This window comes from Microcaecilia unicolor, chromosome 10, assembly GCF_901765095.1.
Source record: "Microcaecilia unicolor chromosome 10, aMicUni1.1, whole genome shotgun sequence".
NCBI classification, from domain to species: domain Eukaryota; kingdom Metazoa; phylum Chordata; class Amphibia; order Gymnophiona; family Siphonopidae; genus Microcaecilia; species Microcaecilia unicolor.
In genome coordinates, this window is record NC_044040.1 from 145,649,729 (window position 1) to 145,673,059 (window position 23,331).

The window sequence follows — 23,331 nt, forward strand, 5'->3', positions numbered from 1 at the left end:
ACAAACAGGGAAGAGGTTCGTCAATTCAGGAGGGGCGACAATGCATCTGAGTTACCAGGGGGAGGAGGGGGGAAGGGAGCCGTGTGTTAGAAGTTATATAGGTTGTGGTTGAGAGGTCGCGGTACTCAACCGAAAGGGGGGGAGGGTTGGGGGGGTGGGCATGGATGCTATGGGCTATGATAGGTTTGGTATGTTGGGGTGTTGAAGTGTGGCTGCATCTGTGTGCTTGGGGAGAAGATAAGGTGGGTGGGACTGCCGGGGATTGCTGCAATTTCGTCAAGTGTGGGGGGCGGCTGGGAGGTTTGAGGAGGAGGGGAGGGATAGGGAGGGAAGGTGGGAGGGTTCAGTGGGGGAGGGGGCTGGCACGAGAAGGAGACTGTTAAGCGGTAATATTAAAAGGGAGCATATCAGAGTGCAGGATGAGTATGAGGTGGCATCTGCGAGGGATGGCATAGCTGGGATGTTGTCTCAGAGCATGCTCCAGACTTATTGGTCTGTTAAGAGTCTAATTTGGGTATGGGAAAATGGGTAGTTTAAGAGTGGCTTCTTTAAACGCAGATGGAATTCATTCTCCGATTAAAAGGAAAAAGATACTGCATTATGGAAAACAACTACGTATTGATGTTTTGATGTTACAGGAAACTCATTTGTCTGCCCAGGAACTCCTTAAATTGAAACAGGGTTGGGTAGGTGATTTAGTGTTTTCATCGTACAATAGCAGACAAAGGGGCGTGGCTATACTTTTTGGCAAAGGATTAGACCTCATCTGCCACAGAGTAATCCAAGATCCGGAGGGCAGGTTTGTAATTTGGACAGGTGATATCCAAGGGTTAAAAGTAGCCTTATGCTCGGTTTACGCTCCAAATGTTTACTCCGGTAAATTTTTCTTAGGGCTCTTAGCTACCCTGGCACAGCTACAGGAGTATCAGTTGCTTGTAGGGGGAGACTTCAACTTAACAGTGGATCCCTTGGTAGATTGTGAGCCGCCAAAGGCAAGGCCTAAGGGGCTGGGCAAGAGGGCATAGGTATATTGCAACAAGATTTGGGATTAGTGGATGCATGGAGGGTGTTGCACCCAGATGATAAGGATTTCACCTATTACTCGCATGTACACAAATGCTCTGCGAGGCTGGACTACATCTTGATGTCCTCATCTCTTTTTGCGGTATGTCAGATGGCTGAGATTGAGCCATGTGTTGTCTCTGACCACGGCTTGGTTAGGGTGGACATAGGCCTAGTGGGGGATCGGAGTAAATCGGGTTGGCGTATGAACCCTACCTTATACTGTGATAAAGAATTTAAGGAGTTCCTTTCTCGAGAGTGGGAGCTCTATATGGCCGAGAATCAGAATAGGGAAGTTGATCCGCGCGTACTTTGGGAAGCGGGAAAAGTGGTTATGAGAGGGAAAATAATAGCCTATTCAGCTAGTACCCGCAAGCAGAGAGAGAAAGAGCTGCTTGACAAACTGCGTCAACGTACTGCTGTTAGGGCAGCGGCAGCACGGGGAGAGGGAGTAGCGAAGGCTAGGTTTAAGGAGTTAAAAACTGAGATCAATGATATTCTCAACAAGCGTGCCTTGCGAGACATCCAAATCTATAAGTTTCGTTTACACAGGTGGGGGAATAAGATGGGGAAACTATTGGCCAGCATGGTTAGAAATCGGTCAGCAAAACAGGTGATCACTCGTATAAAATCGGGTTCGGGACAGGCAGCAGTTGAGGAGAAGGACATTCAACGAGCTTTTGTGGACTTTTATAAGGACTTGTATGATACAGGGCAGTGCGACAGAGAAAATAGAGACTCATTTTTTAGGGGTCTTGATCTCCCATCTCTCACACAAGCACAACGTGACTTTCTTAATGAGCCCATACAGGGGGGTGAAGTGATGCAAGCCATCAAACGGCTGAAATTAGCCAAGGCCCCAGAACCTGATGGGTTGGGTCCAGAATTTTATAAGATTTTAGGGGGGCGCATTGCAGGGCCATTCAGTGATCTATGTGAAACCTTATGTAAGGTAGGACAAAATACAGGAACCCTGACACATGCATCAATTATAGTCCTTCCCAAACCGAGTCGTGATAAAGAGCTTCTGGGATCTTACCGACCTATTTCCCTATTAAATCAAGATATTAAGATCTTTGCGAGAATTTTGGCTGCTAGGCTGGGGAAGGTGCTGCCATTTTTGGTGCACGCCGACCAGACTGGTTTCGTCCCAGGGCGATACGCTTCTACCAACATACTGAGAGCGTATGTTGGTGATTTCTTACACTTTAAGTTCATGCTGACCTCCTTCCAATCTGCTCTTTTACGTGCCAAACAGGATTATTATATCCAACTGACCAACTCTCTTGGCTCTAATCCTCGACTTCTCTTCACCACATTGAACTCTCTCCTCAAGGTGCCCCCTCCCCCAACTCCCCCTTCATTATCTCCTCAGACCCTTGCTGAATTCTTTCACAACAAGCTTCAAAAGATAAACCTTGCTTTCTCTACCTCACCACCTCTCCCTCCACTAGTCCGTTCCCCTCTCTCTCCTTCCCCTCATTCCCTTTCCTCCTTTCCTGAAGTTACTATTGAGGAAACTACACTTCTCCTTTCTTCCTCAAAATGTACCACCTGTTCCTCTGATCCCATTCCCACCCACCTTCTTAATGCCATCTCTCCTACTCTTATTCCTTTTATCTGTCACATTCTCAACCTCTCACTTTCCACTGCGACTGTCCCTGCTGCCTTTAAACATGCTGTGGTCACACCTCTCCTTAAGAAGCCTTCACTTGACCCTACTTGTCCCTCTAATTACCGACCCATCTCCCTCCTTCCTTTTCTCTCCAAATTACTTGAGCGTGCTGTTCATCGCCGCTGCCTTGATTTTCTCTCCTCACATGCTATTCTTGACCCACTACAATCTGGTTTTCGCCCTCTCCACTCAACCGAAACTGCGCTTACTAAAGTCTCCAATGACCTATTACTGGCTAAATCCAGAGGTCAATATTCCATCCTCATTCTTCTTGATCTTTCCGCTGATTTTGACACTGTCGATCACAGCATACTTCTCGATACCCTGTCCTCACTTGGATTCCAGGGCTCTGTCCTTTCCTGGTTCTCTTCCTACCTCTCCCTCCGCACCTTTAGTGTTCACTCTGGTGGATCCTCTTCTACTTCTATCCCTCTGCCTGTCGGCGTACCTCAGGGTTCTGTTCTTGGTCCCCTCCTCTTTTCTATCTACACTTCTTCCCTTGGTTCATTAATCTCATCCCATGGCTTTTCCTACCACCTCTATGCTGATGACTCCCAAATCTACCTTTCTACCCCTGATCTCTCACCTTGCATCCAAACCAAAGTTTCAGCGTGCTTGTCTGACATTGCTGCCTGGATGTCTCAACGCCACCTGAAATTAAATATGACCAAAACCGAGCTTCTCATTTTCCCCCCCAAACCCACCTCCCCGCTCCCCCCGTTTTCTATTTCTGTTGATGGCTCTCTCATTCTCCCTGTCTCCTCAGCTCAAAACCTTGGGGTCATCTTTGACTCTTCTCTCTCCTTCTCTGCTCATATCCAGCAGACCGCCAAGACCTGTCGTTTCTTTCTTTACAACATCCGTAAAATCCGCCCCTTTCTTTCTGAGCACTCTACCAAAACCCTCATCCACACCCTTGTCACCTCTCGTTTAGACTACTGCAATCTGCTTCTTGCTGGCCTCCCACTTAGTCACCTCTCCCCTCTCAAGTCGGTTCAAAACTCTGCTGCCTGTCTCATCTTCCGCCAGGGTCGCTTTACTCATACTACCCCTCTCCTCAAGACCCTTCACTGGCTCCCTATCCGTTTTCGCATCCTGTTCAAACTTCTTCTACAAACCTATAAATATATTCACTCTGCTGCTCCCCAGTATCTCTCCACACTCGTCCTTCCCTACACCCCTTCCCGTGCACTCCGCTCCATGGATAAATCCTTCTTATCTGTTCCCTTCTCCACTACTGCCAACTCCAGACTTCGCGCCTTCTGTCTCGCTGCACCCTACGCCTGGAATAAACTTCCTGAGCCCCTACGTCTTGCCCCATCCTTGGCCACCTTTAAATCTAGACTGAAAGCCCACCTCTTTAACATTGCTTTTGACTCGTAACCACTTGTAACCACTCGCCTCCACCTACCCTCCTCTCTTCCTTCCCGTTCACATTAATTGATTTGATTTGCCTACTTTATTTATTTTTTGTCTATTAGATTGTAAGCTCTTTGAGCAGGGACTGTCTTTCTTCTATGTTTGTGCAGCGCTGCGTATGCCTTGTAGCGCTATAGAAATGCTAAATAGTAGTAGTAGTAGTAGTCGTTGAGTGCAATTTTAGAAAAGGGATGGAAACAAGGAGATAGCCTGTTAGTAAGTCTAGACGCGGAGAAAGCGTTCGACAAAATATTATGGGACCATCTCTTTTGGGTCTTGCCGCAATTTGGGATCTTCTGGGAATTTCTCCAGGGGGTACGAGCGCTGTATAGGAGTCCCACAGCACAAGAGGGACACAAGGCAGGGGTGTCCTTTGTCACCCATGCTGTTTGTGCTGGCCTTGGAGCCCCTGGCATGCAAGATCAGACAGTCAGCCGCAGTGCAGGGTATACAGGTTGGCAAGTGTGAGTACAAAATAAATCTTTTTGCGGACGATATGCTCATATTTTTAGGTCAGGCAAGCAAGGGGATACCCATACTCATAGAGCTCATACAGCAGTTTGGGTCTTTTTCAGGGCTAAGAATAAATTTTGATAAATCAGAAGCAATGGGGGTATCTGAGCTTTGTGCTAGCAGGAGGTGTCTTGACTTCCCTCTCAAATGGGCTACAGGCCCGATGAAATATTTGGGAGTCTACTTACATTTAGACTTCAGTGTTATGTATAAAACCAATTTTCGTGATAAGTTAGAAAAGATTAAGCAATTATGCAAGCAATGGAGGGAGCTGCCTGTCTCGTTTATGGGTAGGGTGGCACTAGTCAAAATGGTGATATTCCCAAAAATTTTATATACCTTACAAATGATGCCCCTGTGGGTGGCCGGTAAGGATGAGGCAGTTTATAGGGGAGTGATTTTGTCTTTCATCTTGGGAGAGCGTCGAGCTAAAATTGGATATCGCAAGCTTATTCGAACTAGGAGTGAGGGAGGGGTTAATTTACCAGATCTGAGATTGTATAATGTCTCCGCACTCCTTAGGTGGGTACACGAGGTGCACACGGGGCACTATGTGTTTGCGTCCCCGGAAGTATGGGAAACTGCTGCTCTCCCCTGGTCCGTTTTCAATGCAATACATGCCAGGCATAAGTGGGGTAAGCTTTCTCCCCTTTTGAAGCCCCTTTGGGAAGCTTGGGTGTGGTGGCGTCACCGGGTGGGAGGGGATAGGGGTCCCTCCCCGTTTATAGAGATGCAGGATAATCCAGAGTTCCCTGTAGGGCAGGGTTATTCTCTTTTTCGAGGGTGGGCACAGAAGGGATGTAGGTATGTAGGGCAGGTGAATTCAGCAGGGGGGGGGGGGGTTATCAATTATGACCTTTGCAGAATGTCAGGAAAGATGGAACATACCTGAAGCTTTTTCTTTCTCATACCTGCAGCTCAGACATTACTTATTATCCATTCGCACGGTGGATAAGCGATTCCCGGTATTTACAGGACTTGATGTGGTTTTCAAGCAGATGCCGGTGGAGAGCAACAAGCTCTCCCGTTGGTTTTATCTAGGCAAAACTTGGGTGCCCAGTGCAACCCCAGTTTTCTTAGCAACCAAGTGGAGTGAAATGACGGGAATGGAGGTCTCGGTATCTGAGCTTCAGCATTGTTTTGATCTGGCTTACAGGATAACGCCAAATGTGAGTTGCCATGAAACCCAATTAAAGCTTCTGCATCTGGCCTACCTCACAAGATGCAGGGGGAAGGTGATGGGAATATGGGACTCAGAAGAGTGTGATAAATGTGTGAACCACAAAGGCACGCTGGTACATCATTTTTTAGAATGCCGGGTGTTGCAGCCATTATGGGCGGGAGTGTTGGCACATTTAGAAGAAGTAGTTGGAATACCAATAACTTGGAATTACAGGATCTTGCTGATGGGATTGGACTCAGATTTAGCTGAACAGGGGATGTCTGTCTTGCACTGCAGGTTTGTGCTCCTGTCCCTGGTGTTAGCTAAAAAAGTTATCCTACAGCACTGGGGGGACAAGTCCCCCCCTCCTTTAGCTAAATGGTATGCAGCTATGAAACAAATGGCGGGCTGGGAGGGGGGAGGAAAATTGGAAATAGAGGATGAGAGGGAACATTTGTCTGCGGGCCATGAAATGTGGAAAAGAAGCTATGAATGTCTTATGAAGCTGCACTGAGTGTGTAATGTATTCGCGTAACACTGCATTCACCAGTATTGGGGGGGAGGTTATATTGGTAAATAGTACCCGACAGTCTCCGTGGGGGGGGGGGGGGGGGGAATGGGAAGGGGATGGGAGGGAGCAGGGTGGAAGGGGTGGGGAGAGTTTGGGGGAGGAATGAGGGTGAAAACTGAAAACAAGTGCAAGAGGGAGTGCCACACGTTATGTTATGGTTCAATTTTAGAATACGTTCTATGTGTTGTAGATATGCTTGCACACCAGTGAATTGGATTGGATCTGTGGGCTTTTGGTACTTCTCTGTATATGTAAATCTCATATGGAGTGTTACTGTTGGTACATGATTCCTTTTTGGATGTTATTGTTGGTGTACATTCCTCTTGTCAATAAAAATGATTATTAAAAAAAAAAAAACATGAATCAGTGTGAAATAAACTGAAAAAATAAAATAAAATTGGGGAAATAAGACAAAATTTCCAAATATAAACTGATTCTTTTTTTTTGTCTATGTAAATCCTTAGCACCAATATTTGGACCTATAAGGGAATTTGGAATGTTTTCCTGTCTGAATTGCAGTGTTATCCTTGAATGAGAGAGGGACTTAGATGATAATTATGGATTCTCTCCTCCTTTTTCCTTCCAGTTCCCTGACTACCTGCCCTGTTCGGTGTCCCTGCAGCCAGCCCCTAGTGATGCTGGGAAGGTAAGCTAACAAATGGATTGAATCAGTCCAGAGGGTGGCTACTATTAAATGGTCAGTGGTCGGTTATAAAGTGTATGGGAACAGACTTAAAGATCTCAGTACGTATACTCTGGAACAAAGGCATTTAAATACCTCTGTGGCATATATACACAGGATGCAAGTCTTTCAGTTGAAAGGAATCTCTGGAATAAGGGGCATAGGATGTAGGTGAAAGGGAATATACTTAGGAATAATCTAAGGAAATAGGTGGTGGATGTATGGAATGGCCTCCCAGTAGAGGTGGTGAAGATAAAGACTGTATCTGAATTCAATAAAGCTTGGGACAAGCGTATAGGATCTATTAGGGAGAGGAAGAGATAGATGGAATTTATGGGCAGACTGGATAGACTATATAGCCTTTATCTGTGGTCATTTTCTATATTTCTATGTTTCATTTCCAAACTCAAAGCACCTGCTGTCAGCCGGGGAAAGAATTTTTATAAAAAATGTAAGACCCTTGCAAGAAGTCAAGAAGACTGAGAATCTCAGTGTCACTGCCACAATAACGTTAATATACATTCCCTTTATCCTTGGAGCCACACCGTTTAATCTATAGTCGTTCAACTCACAAGTAAAATTAGTCTCTCTACAGTAGGCAGATTAGATGAGCCCACAGTGCAGTGAGTGCTATAGATGAAGATTTAGCATATGTAACTGAGGTCTCAGTGTTTTTAGCAATAAGTGCTGGAGATCAGTACAGACTAGGGGTATGTAAACCAAAAATGATTTTGTCAAGGTTCCTATGTTCTTTACATGAACTTTCATTGTATGTGTGTGTTTTATTTTTATTTATTACACATTTTTTCGTTTCATGAACAATATTGTTAGTACTGCACACTCTTTCTGAACATGTGAACTATTTATGACACAAAACTAAGTGTGTGCTTTCCTCATTTTGGAAAAAAATGCCATAGGAAATGACACGGGAAACACTGTTTTCCAAGTTTTTATACAAATGCACACCCCTAGTAGTGTAGTGAGTTAGCAGAATTGTGTGTGAGCCTAAGACTAGAATAACAGAATTTTCTGGAATTTGGGAGAGTAAAAGGGGAAATTTGTTTTTCCTACTTGGGATTGTAGGCTCTCAGGACACATGGCTAATTACTCTTCTCCTTTTTTCACAGACCTGTGGTGTTGACTTTGAGATCAAAGCTTTTGCTACTAACAACCTGGAGGAGAAGATTCACAAAAAGTAAAACCATAAATTATTTTCCCTCTGTTGCCTTCTTCCAGGCCTCTGGTAATAGAATATACAATATATATATATATATATATATATATATATATATATATATATATATATATATATATATATATATATATATATAGTTTCCTGGCTTTAGGCATGTGGGCAGTCTGATCTCTCAGTTTGTGGAGTCAGTACTGTGATCCACAGCAGAAGTAGAAAAATATTCAAAACCTGGAGAAGCCAAGCAAATGTTTGTAGGAGCCAAATAATTTTAATACTTATTTTTTTCTTCCTGTGGGTGGGAAGCGGCAGGGTGGTGGAGGGGAGCAGGGGGGCGGCGGTGGGGTGGCAGACCAAAAGTGCTCCCCCCACCTCGGGCTCTGGCCCCCTTCCACTGTAAGGTCTGGTTACACCCCTGCTCCCTAGGCCCTACTAGTGATGACAGCAGCTGTTGCCAGCAGTAGCTAGATTGGGCATGTATCTCTTCCTGGGTTCTATGGGCAGGGGCAAGTTGCATCTCCCTCTGAGAACCAATGGTAGTGCTGTCACCTCTTCTTTGTCTTAACATCAGGCATAGGGTTACCATATGCCTCCAGAAAAAGGAGGACGGATTGAGTCAGCCGGGTTTTACTTCCATTGCTTTTCATTGAAAGCAATGGAAGTAAAACCCAGCTGGCTCAATTACTTCCATTGAAAGCAATGGAAGTAAAACCCGGCTGGCTCAATCCGTCCTCCTTTTTCTGGAGCCATATGGTAACCCTATTTTCAGGCATCATGTTTTGAGTGGCTTGTTGTCCAGGATTCTTCCAATTCTGACCCACAATCATCAGACTCAACCATAATAATGATTGTTGGATTCAATGGGTTTATGATTTTCAACTGTGTATATGTGCAATGTTTACCATTTGTGAGAATGTAGCCCTTGTTTTCTGTTTTCCCAGGAATTCTGTGAGGTTGTTAATCCGTAAAGTACAGTATGCTCCAGACAAGCCTGGACCCAGTCCTCGAGCAGAGACTGCCTGGCAGTTTTTCATGTCAGAAAAGCCCCTGCACCTTACAGCAGTCCTCCCAAAAGAGGTGAGGTTATCTCATTACAAATCAAAGGCAGTACCAATTCTAATTAGTAAAGCTTAACCAGGACTGGCCCAAGGGTATCTGACACCATAGGCAAACCTTCAGCAGCATGCCTCCTGTGAAAAAAGTGTTTTTTAAGCCTGAGAGAGATCTTTGCTGAAGCCCTGTTAAAAAAAAGTTATATTTGATAACTGGTGAACAGCTATATATGTCCTGATCTACCCAGGTACTTTTTAGGAAGTAACCAAATGTTTAGTTAGTATTATAATTAATCCATATTTCAGTTACCTGTTATTGTTTGCCGATTATACTAACATAGTCTCTGAGGATGCTTATACTAACATAGTAGATGACGGCAGAAAAAGACCTGCACGGTCCATCCAATCTGCCCAACAAGACAACATATGTGTAAACCGTACCTTGATTTGTACCTTGATTTGTACCTGCCTTATTCAGGGCACAGACCGTACAAGGCTGCGCAGCAGTACTTCCCACCTCCCAACCACCAGTCCCACCTCCCATCACCGGCTTTGGCACAGACCGTATAAGTCTGCTCTCCACTATCCTCACCTCCCAACCACCAACCCCTCTTCCCCCCACCTGCTCCGATTGCACATTTGTTTTGTTCATTGTTCAAGTGTGACAATAAACCTTTTTAGTTTGTTGACTCTGCCTCTCTGGACTGATAAAGAATCCTGGTGGTTTGTGTGTTGGGTCTGTGAGTGCTTACTGGGAGTGTGGCCCCAGTAACCTAGAAATCACTGGGGATAATTTGAGAACGGGAGACTCGCCCAAAGGCGGTTGCGACCCAGTTGGTGGGAGGAGGGTGCTAGTGTTAGAGCACAAGTGGCAGGTGTGGGCTGACCTGAACTGTGCTGGGGATAGACCCTTTAAGTGGCTGTGGGGTAACCCCAGGCAGGTGGTTAGGCATTTCGTGACACCTCCCCTTTCCAGGTCAGCTCAAGACCCTACCCCCCCAATAGCTCAGCATTTCCCCTTCCCTTGCTTACCTATAGTCCAAGGTTCCAGTATCTCCCCTTCCCTTCCCCCATCCCCAAGGTGTCCATCTCAACTCCCCTTGCCTACCCTCCATAGTCCAGTATCTCCCCTTCTCTTCCCCACCTCTCCATCACAGTTTCTAACATTTCATCCCCCCCCTTCTCTTCCCCTAATGGAGCCTGCTGCTTTCACTCCACCTCTGCCTGAGCACAAGCAGCAGCAAAATAAGTCAGAGCATCACAGGACCTTGATCATAGGCCTGCACTAAAGGCTTGCTGCATCCCATCCCCTCTGACACAAACTTCTGTCAGAGGGATAGGACAAAACAGGACTTGAGCTGAAAGGGCCCAATTCACACTCACAGCAACATTAATGTGCTGTCAATCTGCTCCAAAGGCGATCACGTAGCTAACCTAGTGGTAGGGGTCATCCCTGAGCATAACCCCCATGGAACTACTTCTCCTTTCTAGCAGTAAACCTAGAACCTGGTTATTTTTGACATTACTAAATTTTCTTTGGTCTGGGAAGATTTTGTAGAAACTGAGTGTAGGCTGGGAACATGTTATAGAAATTGAGTGGAAGAAATAGCCTAATGGTTAGTGCAGTAGCCTGAGAACCAGGGAAACTGGATTTGATTCTCACTGCGGCTTCTTGTGACTCTGGGCAAGTCACTTAACCCCCCATTGCTCTAGGTACAAAATAAGTACCTGTATATAATATGTAAATTGCTTTGATTAATATAAATGTCACACTGGGTCAGACCAATGGTCCATCCAGCACAGTATCCTGTTTCCAGCAGTGGCCAATACAGGACACAAGTACCTGGAACCCAATTAGTAGCACCATTCCATGCTACCAATCCCAGGACAAGCAGTGGCTTTTCTCATGTCCAGCTCAATAACAGACTATGGACCTTTCCTCCAGGAACTTGTCCAAACCTTTTTAAAAACCAGATACACTAACCACTGTTACCACATCCTCCGAAAATGACTTCTAGAGCTTAAACTATTCTTTGAGTGAAAAAATATTTCCTCCTATTCGTTTTGAAAGTATTTCTAAGCAATTTCATTGAGATACCCCTGGTCTTTGTACTTTTTGAATGTGAAAAATCAATTCACCTCTACTCGCTCTACTCCACTCAGAATTTTGTAGACCTCAATCAGTCTGTCTGTCTCCGGACGGGACCAGAATGACCGCATTAATGCAATAACCCAGGTGTCCCGGGATATTGCATTAATGCAATCATCTGGGTCCCGGCACACAGGAACAGTCAGACACAGAAGGAAGGGAGTGGGAGGCCCAAATGTGTGTAGGGGGGTGTGAGATCGGGGGCAGCATTTCCGCGGTAGCCCAGATGGAGATGAAGGGTCGGTTTTGCCCCTGGCTCGGCTGTTTCTGTCGGCGGCCCTGATAATACCTACTGTCTGAAGATAGTGTTGAGATGCAAGAGTTTTCTCTTGATAGAAGCTGATGGTGTCACTTTGTCACTGAAGAACTCACTGTTGAAGAAAGTGACATTGTTTAGAATTACTTTGTTTCAACGGTTTTTATTGATGACTTGTCAAAACATAGAAATTATACAACCATCTGGGAGTGTATAGAACATAGTCCAGTAGCAACACACTGATCGTTCCAGTACATTGCAAAATGCCATCAAGTTTTAAGAAATGGAACCTCTTCCCATACCCCCTCCCCCTCCCACTTCCCATTTAGTAAATAACATTCTTGAGATGTTCAGTCTGTTCATAACATGCAAACCTCCATTTATTAATCTGGTCGCCAAATGTGTAGCCTTGTTGGGTCCACAGTTGAAACAATAAGATCTAGTTCCAGGAGATCCCACATCCAAACATAGCAAAGAGCACTCCAAATGTTATTCCAGAAAGAATAGTAGTCAGCCATACATGGGCCCACAACAGCCAATCTTCCTCAGAGCTAGCGGTCAAGATTGATTGCTCGAAGACGGAAGATTTTGAAGAAAGATTTTAACCCGGTCTGCTGCTTCGAAGATTTGCGGCTTACTTTCTGTAAACACTTTAAGATGGGCTGGATATAAAAGAGCAAATTGAATGTGGCATTGGTGTAACTCAGCACATGTCGGAGCATAGGCCTTTCTCAGAAGGGAAACTTTAGAAGAAAAGTCTTGAAAGCACAGCACTGGCTTATTTTCAAAGGTAAGTGGCCCTTTACTGCGAATAGCCCATAAGATTTCAGCTTTGTACACATAGTTCAATAACTTAAAGATAACTACACTGGGACGTGCTTTTGCAGGGTGCCTGCATCAGATTGTAATTGCAATGCAGAGACCAACCAGGACTGCAAGAACCCTCGAAGCTCCGATTCAGCAATCTTTTTAGGTAGTCCTACCAAGAGTAAGTTTCCCCTTCAAGACAGATTTTCAATGTCATCATCGTCCATAATTCGAAGTTTGTTATGCAGGTCCTCATTGGAAGTGGAAAGCTGTTGCATGCGGTCTTCAAGGTTGGACACGAGCTGGCATTGTGCAGAGAATTCTCCTTTCAGTGATTCCAGCCTCCCATCAACAGTCTCCAGTTTATCAGTTATATGTTGCAAATGCTTATCCAGCGAGGCATCAATGGCCTGTTTCACTTCGGTCACAATCTCTGTAACCCATGCATAACTTATTGAGGTTAGCCCAGTATCACCTTCCTCCACCATCTTGCATTCACTGTGGTGCAGTCTCTCTTTTTCTCATCACGGCGCTTTCACAGCCATCCTCCCCAACTGCAAGTGCGCAGTTAACAGGTAATGGTATGGTGTTGTAGTTGCCAACTGTTTTTCTAATAATAACGTTTGGAGGTTGGGGCCCAGGAGCTTGTCCCACTAGTGCCTGCTTGCTAGCACGGCATCACATGACCCCCCTTCTTTAGAATTATTTTTAAAAATATATTTGTTTGTATGGGATGCCAGCATTATTAATTCTTCTTTTCCTGCTCAGTAAAACCTTTGGTTATATAGGTCACTACATGACCAAAAGTTATCTGTTTAAACTGGGGGTGGGATGATTGGAGGTGTGCTGGAGAGTGACCAGAAGTTATATGGTGAGCAGTGATATACAGCTGCTCTACAAATAAATTATCTGTCCAAGTTTGAAAGCAGAATTAGCAGGCCTAATTTGAGACAAATAAGTTATCCATGTGGTGGTAAGTTCATAATAAGACACTCAAAGTTCCACAAAAATGCATATTTTATACTTGTTTTATAAAAGCAACATAAACTTCTATGAATCTTCATAAAATAGGTAACTGGAGCTATCCACAATAGCACACGTTTAATATATATTTGTACTCTATGAAAGTAACTTTGTATCTTATAAAATATGCACATATATCATAATGCCTCCCTGTCACGAAATGCCTAGCACCCACCTGGGGTTAACCCTGCAGCCACCTGGAGGGTCTGTCCTTCAGCACTGCTCAGGCCCATCTGCGCACGTGCTCTATATACTAGCCAACCATCCACCCCACGCACTAGGTTCCACTTGCCTCTGGGTCAGTCTCCCACTCTCAAGTCATTCCCCGGTGATTTTTAGGACACTGGGGCCACACTCCCAGAGGTCCCATAGTACCCAGAAAGCACCCACATACCAAAACACAAACCACCAGGATTATTAGTCCAGGGCAGCAGAGCCAATAAACTAATAGGTTTATTGTTACAGTCAAACAGTGAACGTTTGAAAAAAACAGGTGAAAAAGTACAGCAAGCAATAACAGATAGTTTTAATGTAGATCCTTGGCTATCTAATACTTGTTACTACCTGGTAGCACCTGGGTAGTTTCAGGAATAACTGCTCACAAGTCTTGAACAGGGTCTCAGGACATAGATGTTTCTCCTCTGTACCCCTACACTGAGATTAAAAGAAAAATCCAGTACCTCATGACTAGATTTGAACTCCAGGGCCAATCAAAGCCCAGAGCACCAACTTTGAAAGTATCTGGCCAATAGTACTTCAAATTGCCTTTTCATAAGCTTAAACTAGAAAAGAAAAAGTCACAGCTTTAAAACACAAAATGAGTGCAATCTGTTGGCCAAATAGGAAAACTACACTTCATGAAATCAGTTCACAGGCTTAGAAACCCACTGTTTCGTCACACGCCAATACTCCACCTAAACTCCATCCATGGGAGTGCCTATGTGAGATGTGCATGTATGTATGCATGAACTTGTTGACATGCATATTTGGACACCTTGTCCATTTTATGGTAATTAAGATCTGAATTTTGTTATTTTGGCATGCAAATTTGGCCATGCATGTTCTTAAAAGTCATTTTCCACATAATGCTTTACACATAGAAAATGCTTTATAAACTTACTCCCTTAAAGATAGGACTGCATTTTCAGTGGTCAGGCTTGGATAAAAAGCTTAGCTCAAAATACACAGACAATACACAAAGAATTTACATAGTAGATGACGGCAGAAAAAGACCTGCATGGTCCATCCAGTCTGCCCAACAAGATAAACTCATATGTGCTACTTTTTGGGTATACCTTACCTTGATTTGTATCTGTCATTTTCAGGGCACAGACCGTATAAGTCTGCCCAGAACTATCTCTGCCTCCCAACCACCAGCCCCGCCTCCCACCACCGGCTATGCCACCCAATCTCAGCTAATTTATCTGTATATTTTTATATTCTCCGAGGACAAGCAGTTTGCTTGTTCTCACTGATGGGTGACGTCCACGGCAGCCCCTCCAATCGGAATCTTCACTAGCAAAAGCCTTTGCTAGCCCTCGCGCGCCGATGCGCACCGCGCATGCGCGGCCGTCTTCCCGCCTGAAACCGGCTCGTGCCGGCCAGTCTTCTTTTGTGCGCGCGGTACGGTCGTGTTTCGCCGTTCATGCCCCGGAAAGTTGACCTTGCGCGTCGTTTTCGACTCGTTCTTTCAAAGAAAGTTTGAGAAGTGTTTTCGGGAAGATACTTTTTGGTTTTTCCCTTCCCGTATTTCGAGCTTTTCGCCCCGGTAAGTTTTCTTTCGTCGTCGGGGTAGGCCTTAGTTAGGCCTCAGTCGAAATTTTCTTCTCCCTATTTTTGTGGTGCCAATTTTCGCCATTTCGAGTTTTGATCTCGCCGGCGTGATTTTTCCGCCCATGACATCGAAGCCTTCCAGCGGCTTCAAGAAGTGCACCCAGTGCGCCCGGGTAATCTCGCTCACTGACAGGCACGCGTCGTGTCTTCAGTGTCTGGGGCTGGGCACCGCCCTCAGGCCTGTAGTCTGTGTTCCCTTTTACAAAAGCGGACTCAGGTAGCGAGGTTAGCCCAGTGGAACATTTTGTTCTCGGGCTCTTCGTCGGCATCGGCACCGGGGGTATCGAGTGCATCGACGTCTCCAGCGTCCAGACCTTCATCCTCGGCCGCCAGTGCATCGAGTGTATCGAAGCATCGACCCTCTGCATTGGCGCTGAGACATCGGACGACTGTGTCGACGTCGGTGGTACCGGGACCTCGTCTGCTGATGTCGTCGGACGGTGGTGCTTCATCTGGAGTGCAGGTGAGGGGGCTGTCCATTCCCCTGCTGGTGGCGGTGAGCCTTCGGGTGGGTCTCCCCCTACCCTGAGGGCTCCTGCGGTACAGCCCCCCTGAGACCGACCCTCTTCGGTCTCGGCCCCGAGGAAGAGACGGTTGGATTCTACGTCCTCCTCGTCGGTGCCGGGAAGCGCCGGTGACGTGCTTCGCTCCAAAAAATCGAAGAAGCATCGACACCGGTCCCCTTCCCGTGTCGGCACCGAGAGCTCTGGGTCGCTGAGGAAGTCGGCACCCAGCAGGCATCGGCACCGAGAGGACCGCTCACCCTCTGTCCAAGAGGTGTCGATGTGCTCCACTCTGGACAGCCCGGAACAGCCTCCACGCCCGGAACAGACTCTGACATCGACGCCTGCATCGACCTCCATGCCTTTTTCTGCAGCCGCTCTGAACGAGAGCCTCCGGGCCGTTCTCCCAGAGATCCTGGGAGAGCTGTTGCGCCCTACTCCTCCGGTACCGGGGGTGCTTGCGCCACCGGTACCGTCGAGCGAGGCGCCGGCTGGTCCATCGCCCGGGGTGAGGTCTCCGGCGTCGGTGCCGCGTGCGGTACCAACTGCGGTCGCCTCCCAGGAAGGCTCCCCGACTACGTCGGCGGAGGGAGCTTCGCCGGTGCGGGCGAGGGAGTCTACCTCTCGACGCTCCCACCGTGGCCGGGGTTCCATGGAGTCGAGCCGGGCACGGTTGCAGACACAGGTTCGTGAACTTGTGTCTGACACCGAGGGTGAGGCCTCGTGGGAAGAAGAGGAAGACATCAGATATTTCTCTGAGGGGTCTTCCTTCTGATCCCACTCCCTCTCCTGAAAGACAGCTTTCTCCTCCCGAGAGTCTGTCTTTTGCTTCCTTTGTCCGGGAGATGTCTACGGCCATCCCCTTCCCGGTGGTTGTGGAGGACGAGCCCAGGGCTGAAATGTTTGAGCTCCTGGACTATCCTTCTCCACCTAAGGAAGCGTCCACAGTACCCATGCATCATGTCCTAAAAAAGACATTGCTGGCGAACTGGACCAAGCCATTAACTAAACCCCACATTCCCAAGAAGATTGAGTCCCAGTACCGGATCCATGGGGACCCAGAGCTGATGCGCACTCAGTTGCCTCACGACTCTGGAGTTGTGGATTTGGCCCTAAAGAAGGCCAAGAGTTCTAGGGAGCATGCTTCGGCGCCCCCGGGCAAGGACTCTAGAACCTTGGACTCCTTTGGGAGGAAGGCCTACCATTCTTCTATGCTCGTGGCCAAAATTCAGTCCTACCAGCTCTACACGAGCATACACATGTGGAACAATGTGCGGCAGTTGGCGGGCTTGGTGGATGCGCTCCCCCCTGAGCAAGCCAAGCCTTTTCAGGAGGTGGTCAGGCAGCTGAAGGCGTGCAGAAAATTCCTGGCCAGAGGGGTGTATGACACCTTTGATGTTGCATCCAGGGCCGCTGCCCAAGGTGTGGTGATGCGCAGACTCTCATGGCTGCGTGCCTCCGACCTGGAGAATAGAATCCAGCAGCGGATTGCGGACTCGCCTTGCCGTGCGGATAATATTTTTGGAGAGAAAGTCGAACAGGTGGTAGAGCAGCTCCACCAGCGGGACACCGCATTCGACAAGTTCTCCCGCCGGCAGCCTTCAGCCTCTACCTCTACAGGTAGAAGATTTTTTGGAGGAAGGAAGACTGTTCCCTACTCTTCTGGTAAGCGTAGGTACAATCCTCCTTCTCGATAGCCTGTGGCCCAGGCTAAGCCCCAGCGCGCTCGCTCTCGTCAGCAGCGTGCGCCTCAGCAAGGCCCCTCGGCTCCCCAGCAAAAGCAAGGGACGAGCTTTTGACTGGCTCCAGCAGAGCATAGCCGACATCCAAGTGTCAGTGCCGGGCGACCTGCCAGTCGGAGGGAGGTTGAAAGCTTTTCACCAAAGGTGGCCTCTCATAACCTCCGATCAGTGGGTTCTTCAAATAGTCCGGCAAGGATACACCCTCAATTTGGCCTCAAAACCTCCAAATTGTCCACCGGGAGCTCAGTCTTACAGCTTCCAGCACAAGCAGGTACTTGCAGAGGAACTCTCCGCCCTTCTCAGCGCCAATGCGGTCGAGCCCGTGCCATCCGGGCAGGAAGGGCTGGATTCTATTCCAGGTACTTCCTTGTGGAAAAGAAAACAGGGGGGATGTGTCCCCTTCCTAGACCTAAGGGCCCTGAACAAATATCTGGTCAAAGAAAAGTTCAGGATGCTTTCCCTGGGCACCCTTCTTCCCATGATTCAGGAAAACGATTGGCTATGCTCTCTGGACTTGAAGGATGCCTACACACACATCCCGATACTGCCAGCTCACAGGCAGTATCTGCGATTTCAGCTGGGCACACGTCACTTCCAGTACTGTGTGCTACCCTTTGGGCTCGCCTCTGCGCCCAGGGTGTTCACAAAGTGCTTGGCTGTAGTAGCAGCGGCACTTCGCAGGCTGGGGGTGCACGTGTTCCCATATCTCGACGATTGGCTGGTGAAGAACACATCCAAGGCAGGAGCCCTGCAGTCCATGCAGATGATTATTCGCCTTCTGGAGCTACTGGGGTTTGTGATAAATTATCCAAAGTCCCATCTTCTCCCGGTGCAGAAACTCGAATTCATAGGAGCTCTGCTGGATTCTCGGACGGCTCGCGCCTATCTCCCAGAGGCGAGAGCCAACAACTTGTTGTCCCTCATCTCGCGGGTGCGAGCGTCCCAGCAGATCACAGCTCGGCAGATGTTGAGATTGCTGGGCCACATGGCCTCCACAGTTCATGTGACTCCCATGGCCCGCCTTCACATGAGATCTGCCCAATGGACCTTAGCTTCCCAGTGGTTTCAGGCTGCTGGGGATCTAGAAGAAGTGATCCACCTGTCCACGAGTTTTCTCAAATCCCTGTATTGGTGGACGATTTGGTCCAATTTGACTCTGGGACGTCCTTTCCAAATTCCTCAGCCACAAAAAGTGCTGACCACGGATGCGTCTCTCCTGGGATGGGGAGCTCATGTCGATGGGCTTCACACCCAAGGAAGCTGGTCCCTCCAGGAACGCGATCTGCAGATCAATCTTCTGGAGTTGCGAGCGATCTGGAACGCTCTGAAGGCTTTCAGAGATCGGCTGACCCACCAAATTATCCAAATTCAGACAGACAACCAGGTTGTCATGTACTACGTCAACAAGCAGGGGGGCACCGGATCTCGCCCCCTATGTCAGGAAGCCGTCAGCATGTGGCTCTGGGCTCGCTGTCATGGCATGGTGCTCCAAGCCACATATCTGGCAGGCGCAAACAACAGTCTGTCCGACAGGTTGAGCAGGATTATGCAACCTCACGAGTGGTCGCTCAATTCCCGTGTAGTGCGACAGATCTTCCAGGTGTGGGGCACCCCCTTGGTAGACCTCTTCGCATCTCGAGCCAACCACAAAGTCCCTCAGTTCTGTTCCAGGCTTCAGGCCCACGGCAGACTGGCATCGGATGCCTTCCTCCTGGATTGGGGGGAGGGTCTGCTGTATGCTTATCCTCCCATACCTCTGGTGGGGAAGACTTTGTTGAAACTCAAGCAAGACCGAGGCACCATGATTCTGATTGCTCCTTTTTGGCCGCGTCAGATCTGGTTCCCTCTTCTTCTGGAGTTGTCCTCCGAAGAACCGTGGAGATTGGAGTGTTTTCCAACCCTCATCACGCAGGACGAAGGGGCGCTTCTGCATCCCAACCTCCGGTCCCTGGCTCTCACGGCCTGGATGTTGAGAGCGTAGACTTTGCCTCTTTGGGTCTGTCAGAGGGTGTCTCCCGCATCTTGCTTGCTTCCAGGAAAGATTCCACTAAGAGGAGTTACTTCTTTCTGTGGAGGAGGTTTGCCGTCTGGTGTGACAGCAAGGCCCTAGATCCTCGCTCTTGTCCTACACAGACCCTGCTTGAATACCTTCTGCACTTGTCTGAGTCTGGTCTCAAGACCAACTCTGTAAGGGTTCACCTTAGCGCAATCAGTGCATACCATTACCGTGTGGAAGGTAAGCCGATCTCAGGACAGCCTTTAGTTGTTCGCTTCATGAGAGGTTTGCTGTTGTCAAAGCCCCCTGTCAAGCCTCCTACAGTGTCATGGGATCTCAATGTCGTTCTCACCCAGCTGATGAAACCTCCTTTTGAGCCTCTGAATTCCTGCCATCTGAAGTACTTGACCTGGAAGGTCATTTTCTTGGTGGCGGTTACTTCAGCTCATAGAGTCAGTGAGCTTCAGGCCCTGGTAGCCCAGGCCCCTTACACCAAATTTCATCATAACAGAGTAGTCCTCCGCACTCACCCTAAGTTTCTGCCAAAGGTTGTGTCGGAGTTCCATCTGAACCAGGCAATTGTCTTGCCAACATTCTTTCCCCGTCCTCATTCCTGCCCTGCTGAACGTCAGCTGCACACATTGGACTATAAGAGAGCATTGGCCTTCTATCTGGAGCGGACACAGCCCAACAGACAGTCCGCCCAATTGTTTGTTTCTTTTGATCCCAACAGGAGGGGAGTGGCTGTAGGAAAACGCACCATATCCAATTGGCTAGCAGATTGCATTTCCTTCACTTACGTCCAGGCTGGGCTGGCTCTTGAGGGTCATGTCATGGCTCATAATGTTAGAGCCATGGCAGCGTCGGTAGCCCACTTGAAGTCAGCCACTATTGAAGAGATTTGCAAAGCTGCGACGTGGTCATCTGTCCACACATTCATATCTCATTACTGCCTGCAGCAGGATACCCGACGCGACAGTCGGTTCGGGCAGTCGATGCTTCAGAATCTGTTCGGGGTTTAGAATCCAACTCCACCCCCCTAGGCACATGTTTGTTCTGTTCCAGGCTGCACTCTCAGTTAGTTGGTAAATTTTTTAGGTCAATCTCAGTTATGTCCTCGCCGTTGCGAGGCCCAATTGACCATGGTTGTTGTTTTGAGTGAGCCTGGGGGCTAGGGATACCCCATCAGTGAGAACAAGCAGCCTGCTTGTCCTCGGAGAAAGCGAATGCTACATACCTGTAGAAGGTATTCTCCGAGGACAGCAGGCTGATTGTTCTCACAAACCCGCCCGCCTCCCCTTTGGAGTTGTGTCTTCCCTAGTCTTTGTCTTGCTACATATTAGACTGGCCGGCACGAGCCGGTTTCGGGCGGGAAGACGGCCGCGCATGCGCGGTGCGCATCGGCGCGCGAGGGCTAGCAAAGGCTTTTGCTAGTGAAGATTCCGATTGGAGGGGCTGCCGTGGACGTCACCCATCAGTGAGAACAATCAGCCTGCTGTCCTCGGAGAATACCTTCTACAGGTATGTAGCATTCGCTTTGTCATCAGACCACTGAATATCTAACTTAGTGTTCCTAAATGTAGGGAGACAAAGACCTTTAGAAGAGTTCACTCTTAGAATGTTGAGCAGTTCATGTATAAGACTTTTGTATATGGAATAATAGAACATCATATTGCAATGTTGGTGAAGATTGTTCATTGACTGATGCCTGCATAGTAGCTTATGTGTTCTGTCCGCAGGTGTTTTACCATGGTGAGACAATTCCCGTCATGGTCACAGTGACCAACAACTCAGAAAAATCTGTGAAGAAGATCTCAGTATCGGGTATGAGGTCCTTTTAATGCAGAGCTACTGTAGAATGGGATCTGAACTAGTCCACTTGATGTATTTTATTACCATTGGTGCTCATTTCAATTGGAGGATAACATAATGCACTTTGATGGAAGCAGTAAAACCAGGAAAGACACCCTTAAAATTGGATCACTGAGTAGCTCTAGTAACGTATCATTTGACGGTAATGTTATAGTGGGTCATCTATGTGTGAAGGCTGAGTAAGCACCTATTTTTTAAAGACACATAGATGCTAATCTATATTAATAAATCCCACCTTGAACGTTCTGAAGCTCACTCCAAGGCAGAGAAGCTCACTCCAAGGCAGAGAAGCTCACTCCAAGGCAGAGAAGCACAAAAATCCTGTAGTCTTCATAGGCTAGGACCAGTCACCCTCACTCATATACCCGCCCTCAGCCACGCCCCCATCTGTACATAAAACGCTACCTCAACATTCTGAAGACAACCTGCTGAAGCCATCTGCAAAATCCCTAAACAGTTCGTAAGTTCATGGTGGTGAAGCCATCCAACTCACCATGTCTCTCTGCCCCGACACAGAGAGTAAAGGGATCCATAAAGGCACCCCTACCAATGGGCAACCCCCTCCAACAAACAACGACCCAGGCAGGGGGAGTGTTTCCGTACTCCTCCCCCTGCCTAGGAATCGCTACAGACTGCTGGCAAACTCCCCAACCACACGACCACAAAAGCCACCCGCAACCCCCCCCCCACACATATAAACACACACACACACACATAAAAACACACACACAAACACATACACACACATACACACACATAAACAAACACACACAAACGCAAACACACACACACGCAAACAAGCACACACACACAAACACACGCAAGCACACACACACAAACACACACACACACACACACACACATAAACACACAAGCAAACGCACACACACAAATACACAAACGCACACACAGAAACACAAACGCGCACACACACACACACACAAACAGAAACACAAACACACAAACAAACACACACACAAACAAACACAAACACACACACACAAAACACACACAAACACACAGAAACACAAACACACACAGAAACACAAACATACACAAACACACACAGAAACACAAACACACACACAAACATACACAAACACATACACACACACAAACACACACACACACATACAAACACACACACAAACAGCCTCGACGGTGCACCTCTAAGTGCCCCCCCGCCGCATCGCCACAACAACCCGTGTAACAGGGCATCAGAAAGCCCCTACCCCCCTTCCCTCCTCGCCGCATCACCCAACCCCTCCCCCGCCGCTTCACCAAGCCCCTCCCCCCACATCGACCGCCTCGCCACCCGCGACTGCTAATACAAACTCTGTCCGGCGGCTGCTGCTGCTTCTATTCAGCAGCAGCAGCCCGTACACAAAGAAAACAAACAAAAAAACAACCTCCTAAAATGCACCTCCGTGGAGAACCATCTCACATTGGCTGACGTCTCTGCAGCCGCTCCTCCTCTCCCCTCAACGTCAGTGCCCCTGCTGGAAGACCCCGGAGAAACGCCGAGAAGTCAGAGGGGAGAGGAGGAGCGCATGCTGAGATTTCAGCCAATGTGAGATGCTTCTCAACGGAGGTGCGTTTTAGGAGGATTTTTTTTTTTTTTTTTTTGGTTTTCTTTATGTACGGGCTGCTGCTGCTGAATAGCAGAAGCAGCAGCCGCCGGACACAGTTTGTATTAGCGATTGCGGGTGGCGAGGGGGTTGATGGGGGGGAGGGGCTTGGTGATGTGCCACGGTGGGGGGGTCGGGTGATGCGCGAAGGGGGGGACAAGGGGCTTTCTTTGGGTGCTGTGCCGGCTGGGGGG

General features: G+C 47.9%; 1 protein-coding gene across 1 annotated transcript in view; it reads left to right on the forward strand.

The window, feature by feature from the left end:
• Positions 1 to 23,331, forward strand: part of SAG (S-antigen visual arrestin) — a 90,196-nt gene that overhangs the window by 23,751 nt on the left and 43,114 nt on the right. Inside the window, exons 5-8 of the mRNA XM_030215642.1 lie at positions 6,989 to 7,048; positions 8,212 to 8,279; positions 9,218 to 9,353; positions 21,377 to 21,461. Coding sequence (XP_030071502.1) covers positions 6,989 to 7,048; positions 8,212 to 8,279; positions 9,218 to 9,353; positions 21,377 to 21,461 — 349 coding nt within the window. The remainder of the gene's footprint in view (positions 1 to 6,988; positions 7,049 to 8,211; positions 8,280 to 9,217; positions 9,354 to 21,376; positions 21,462 to 23,331) is intronic.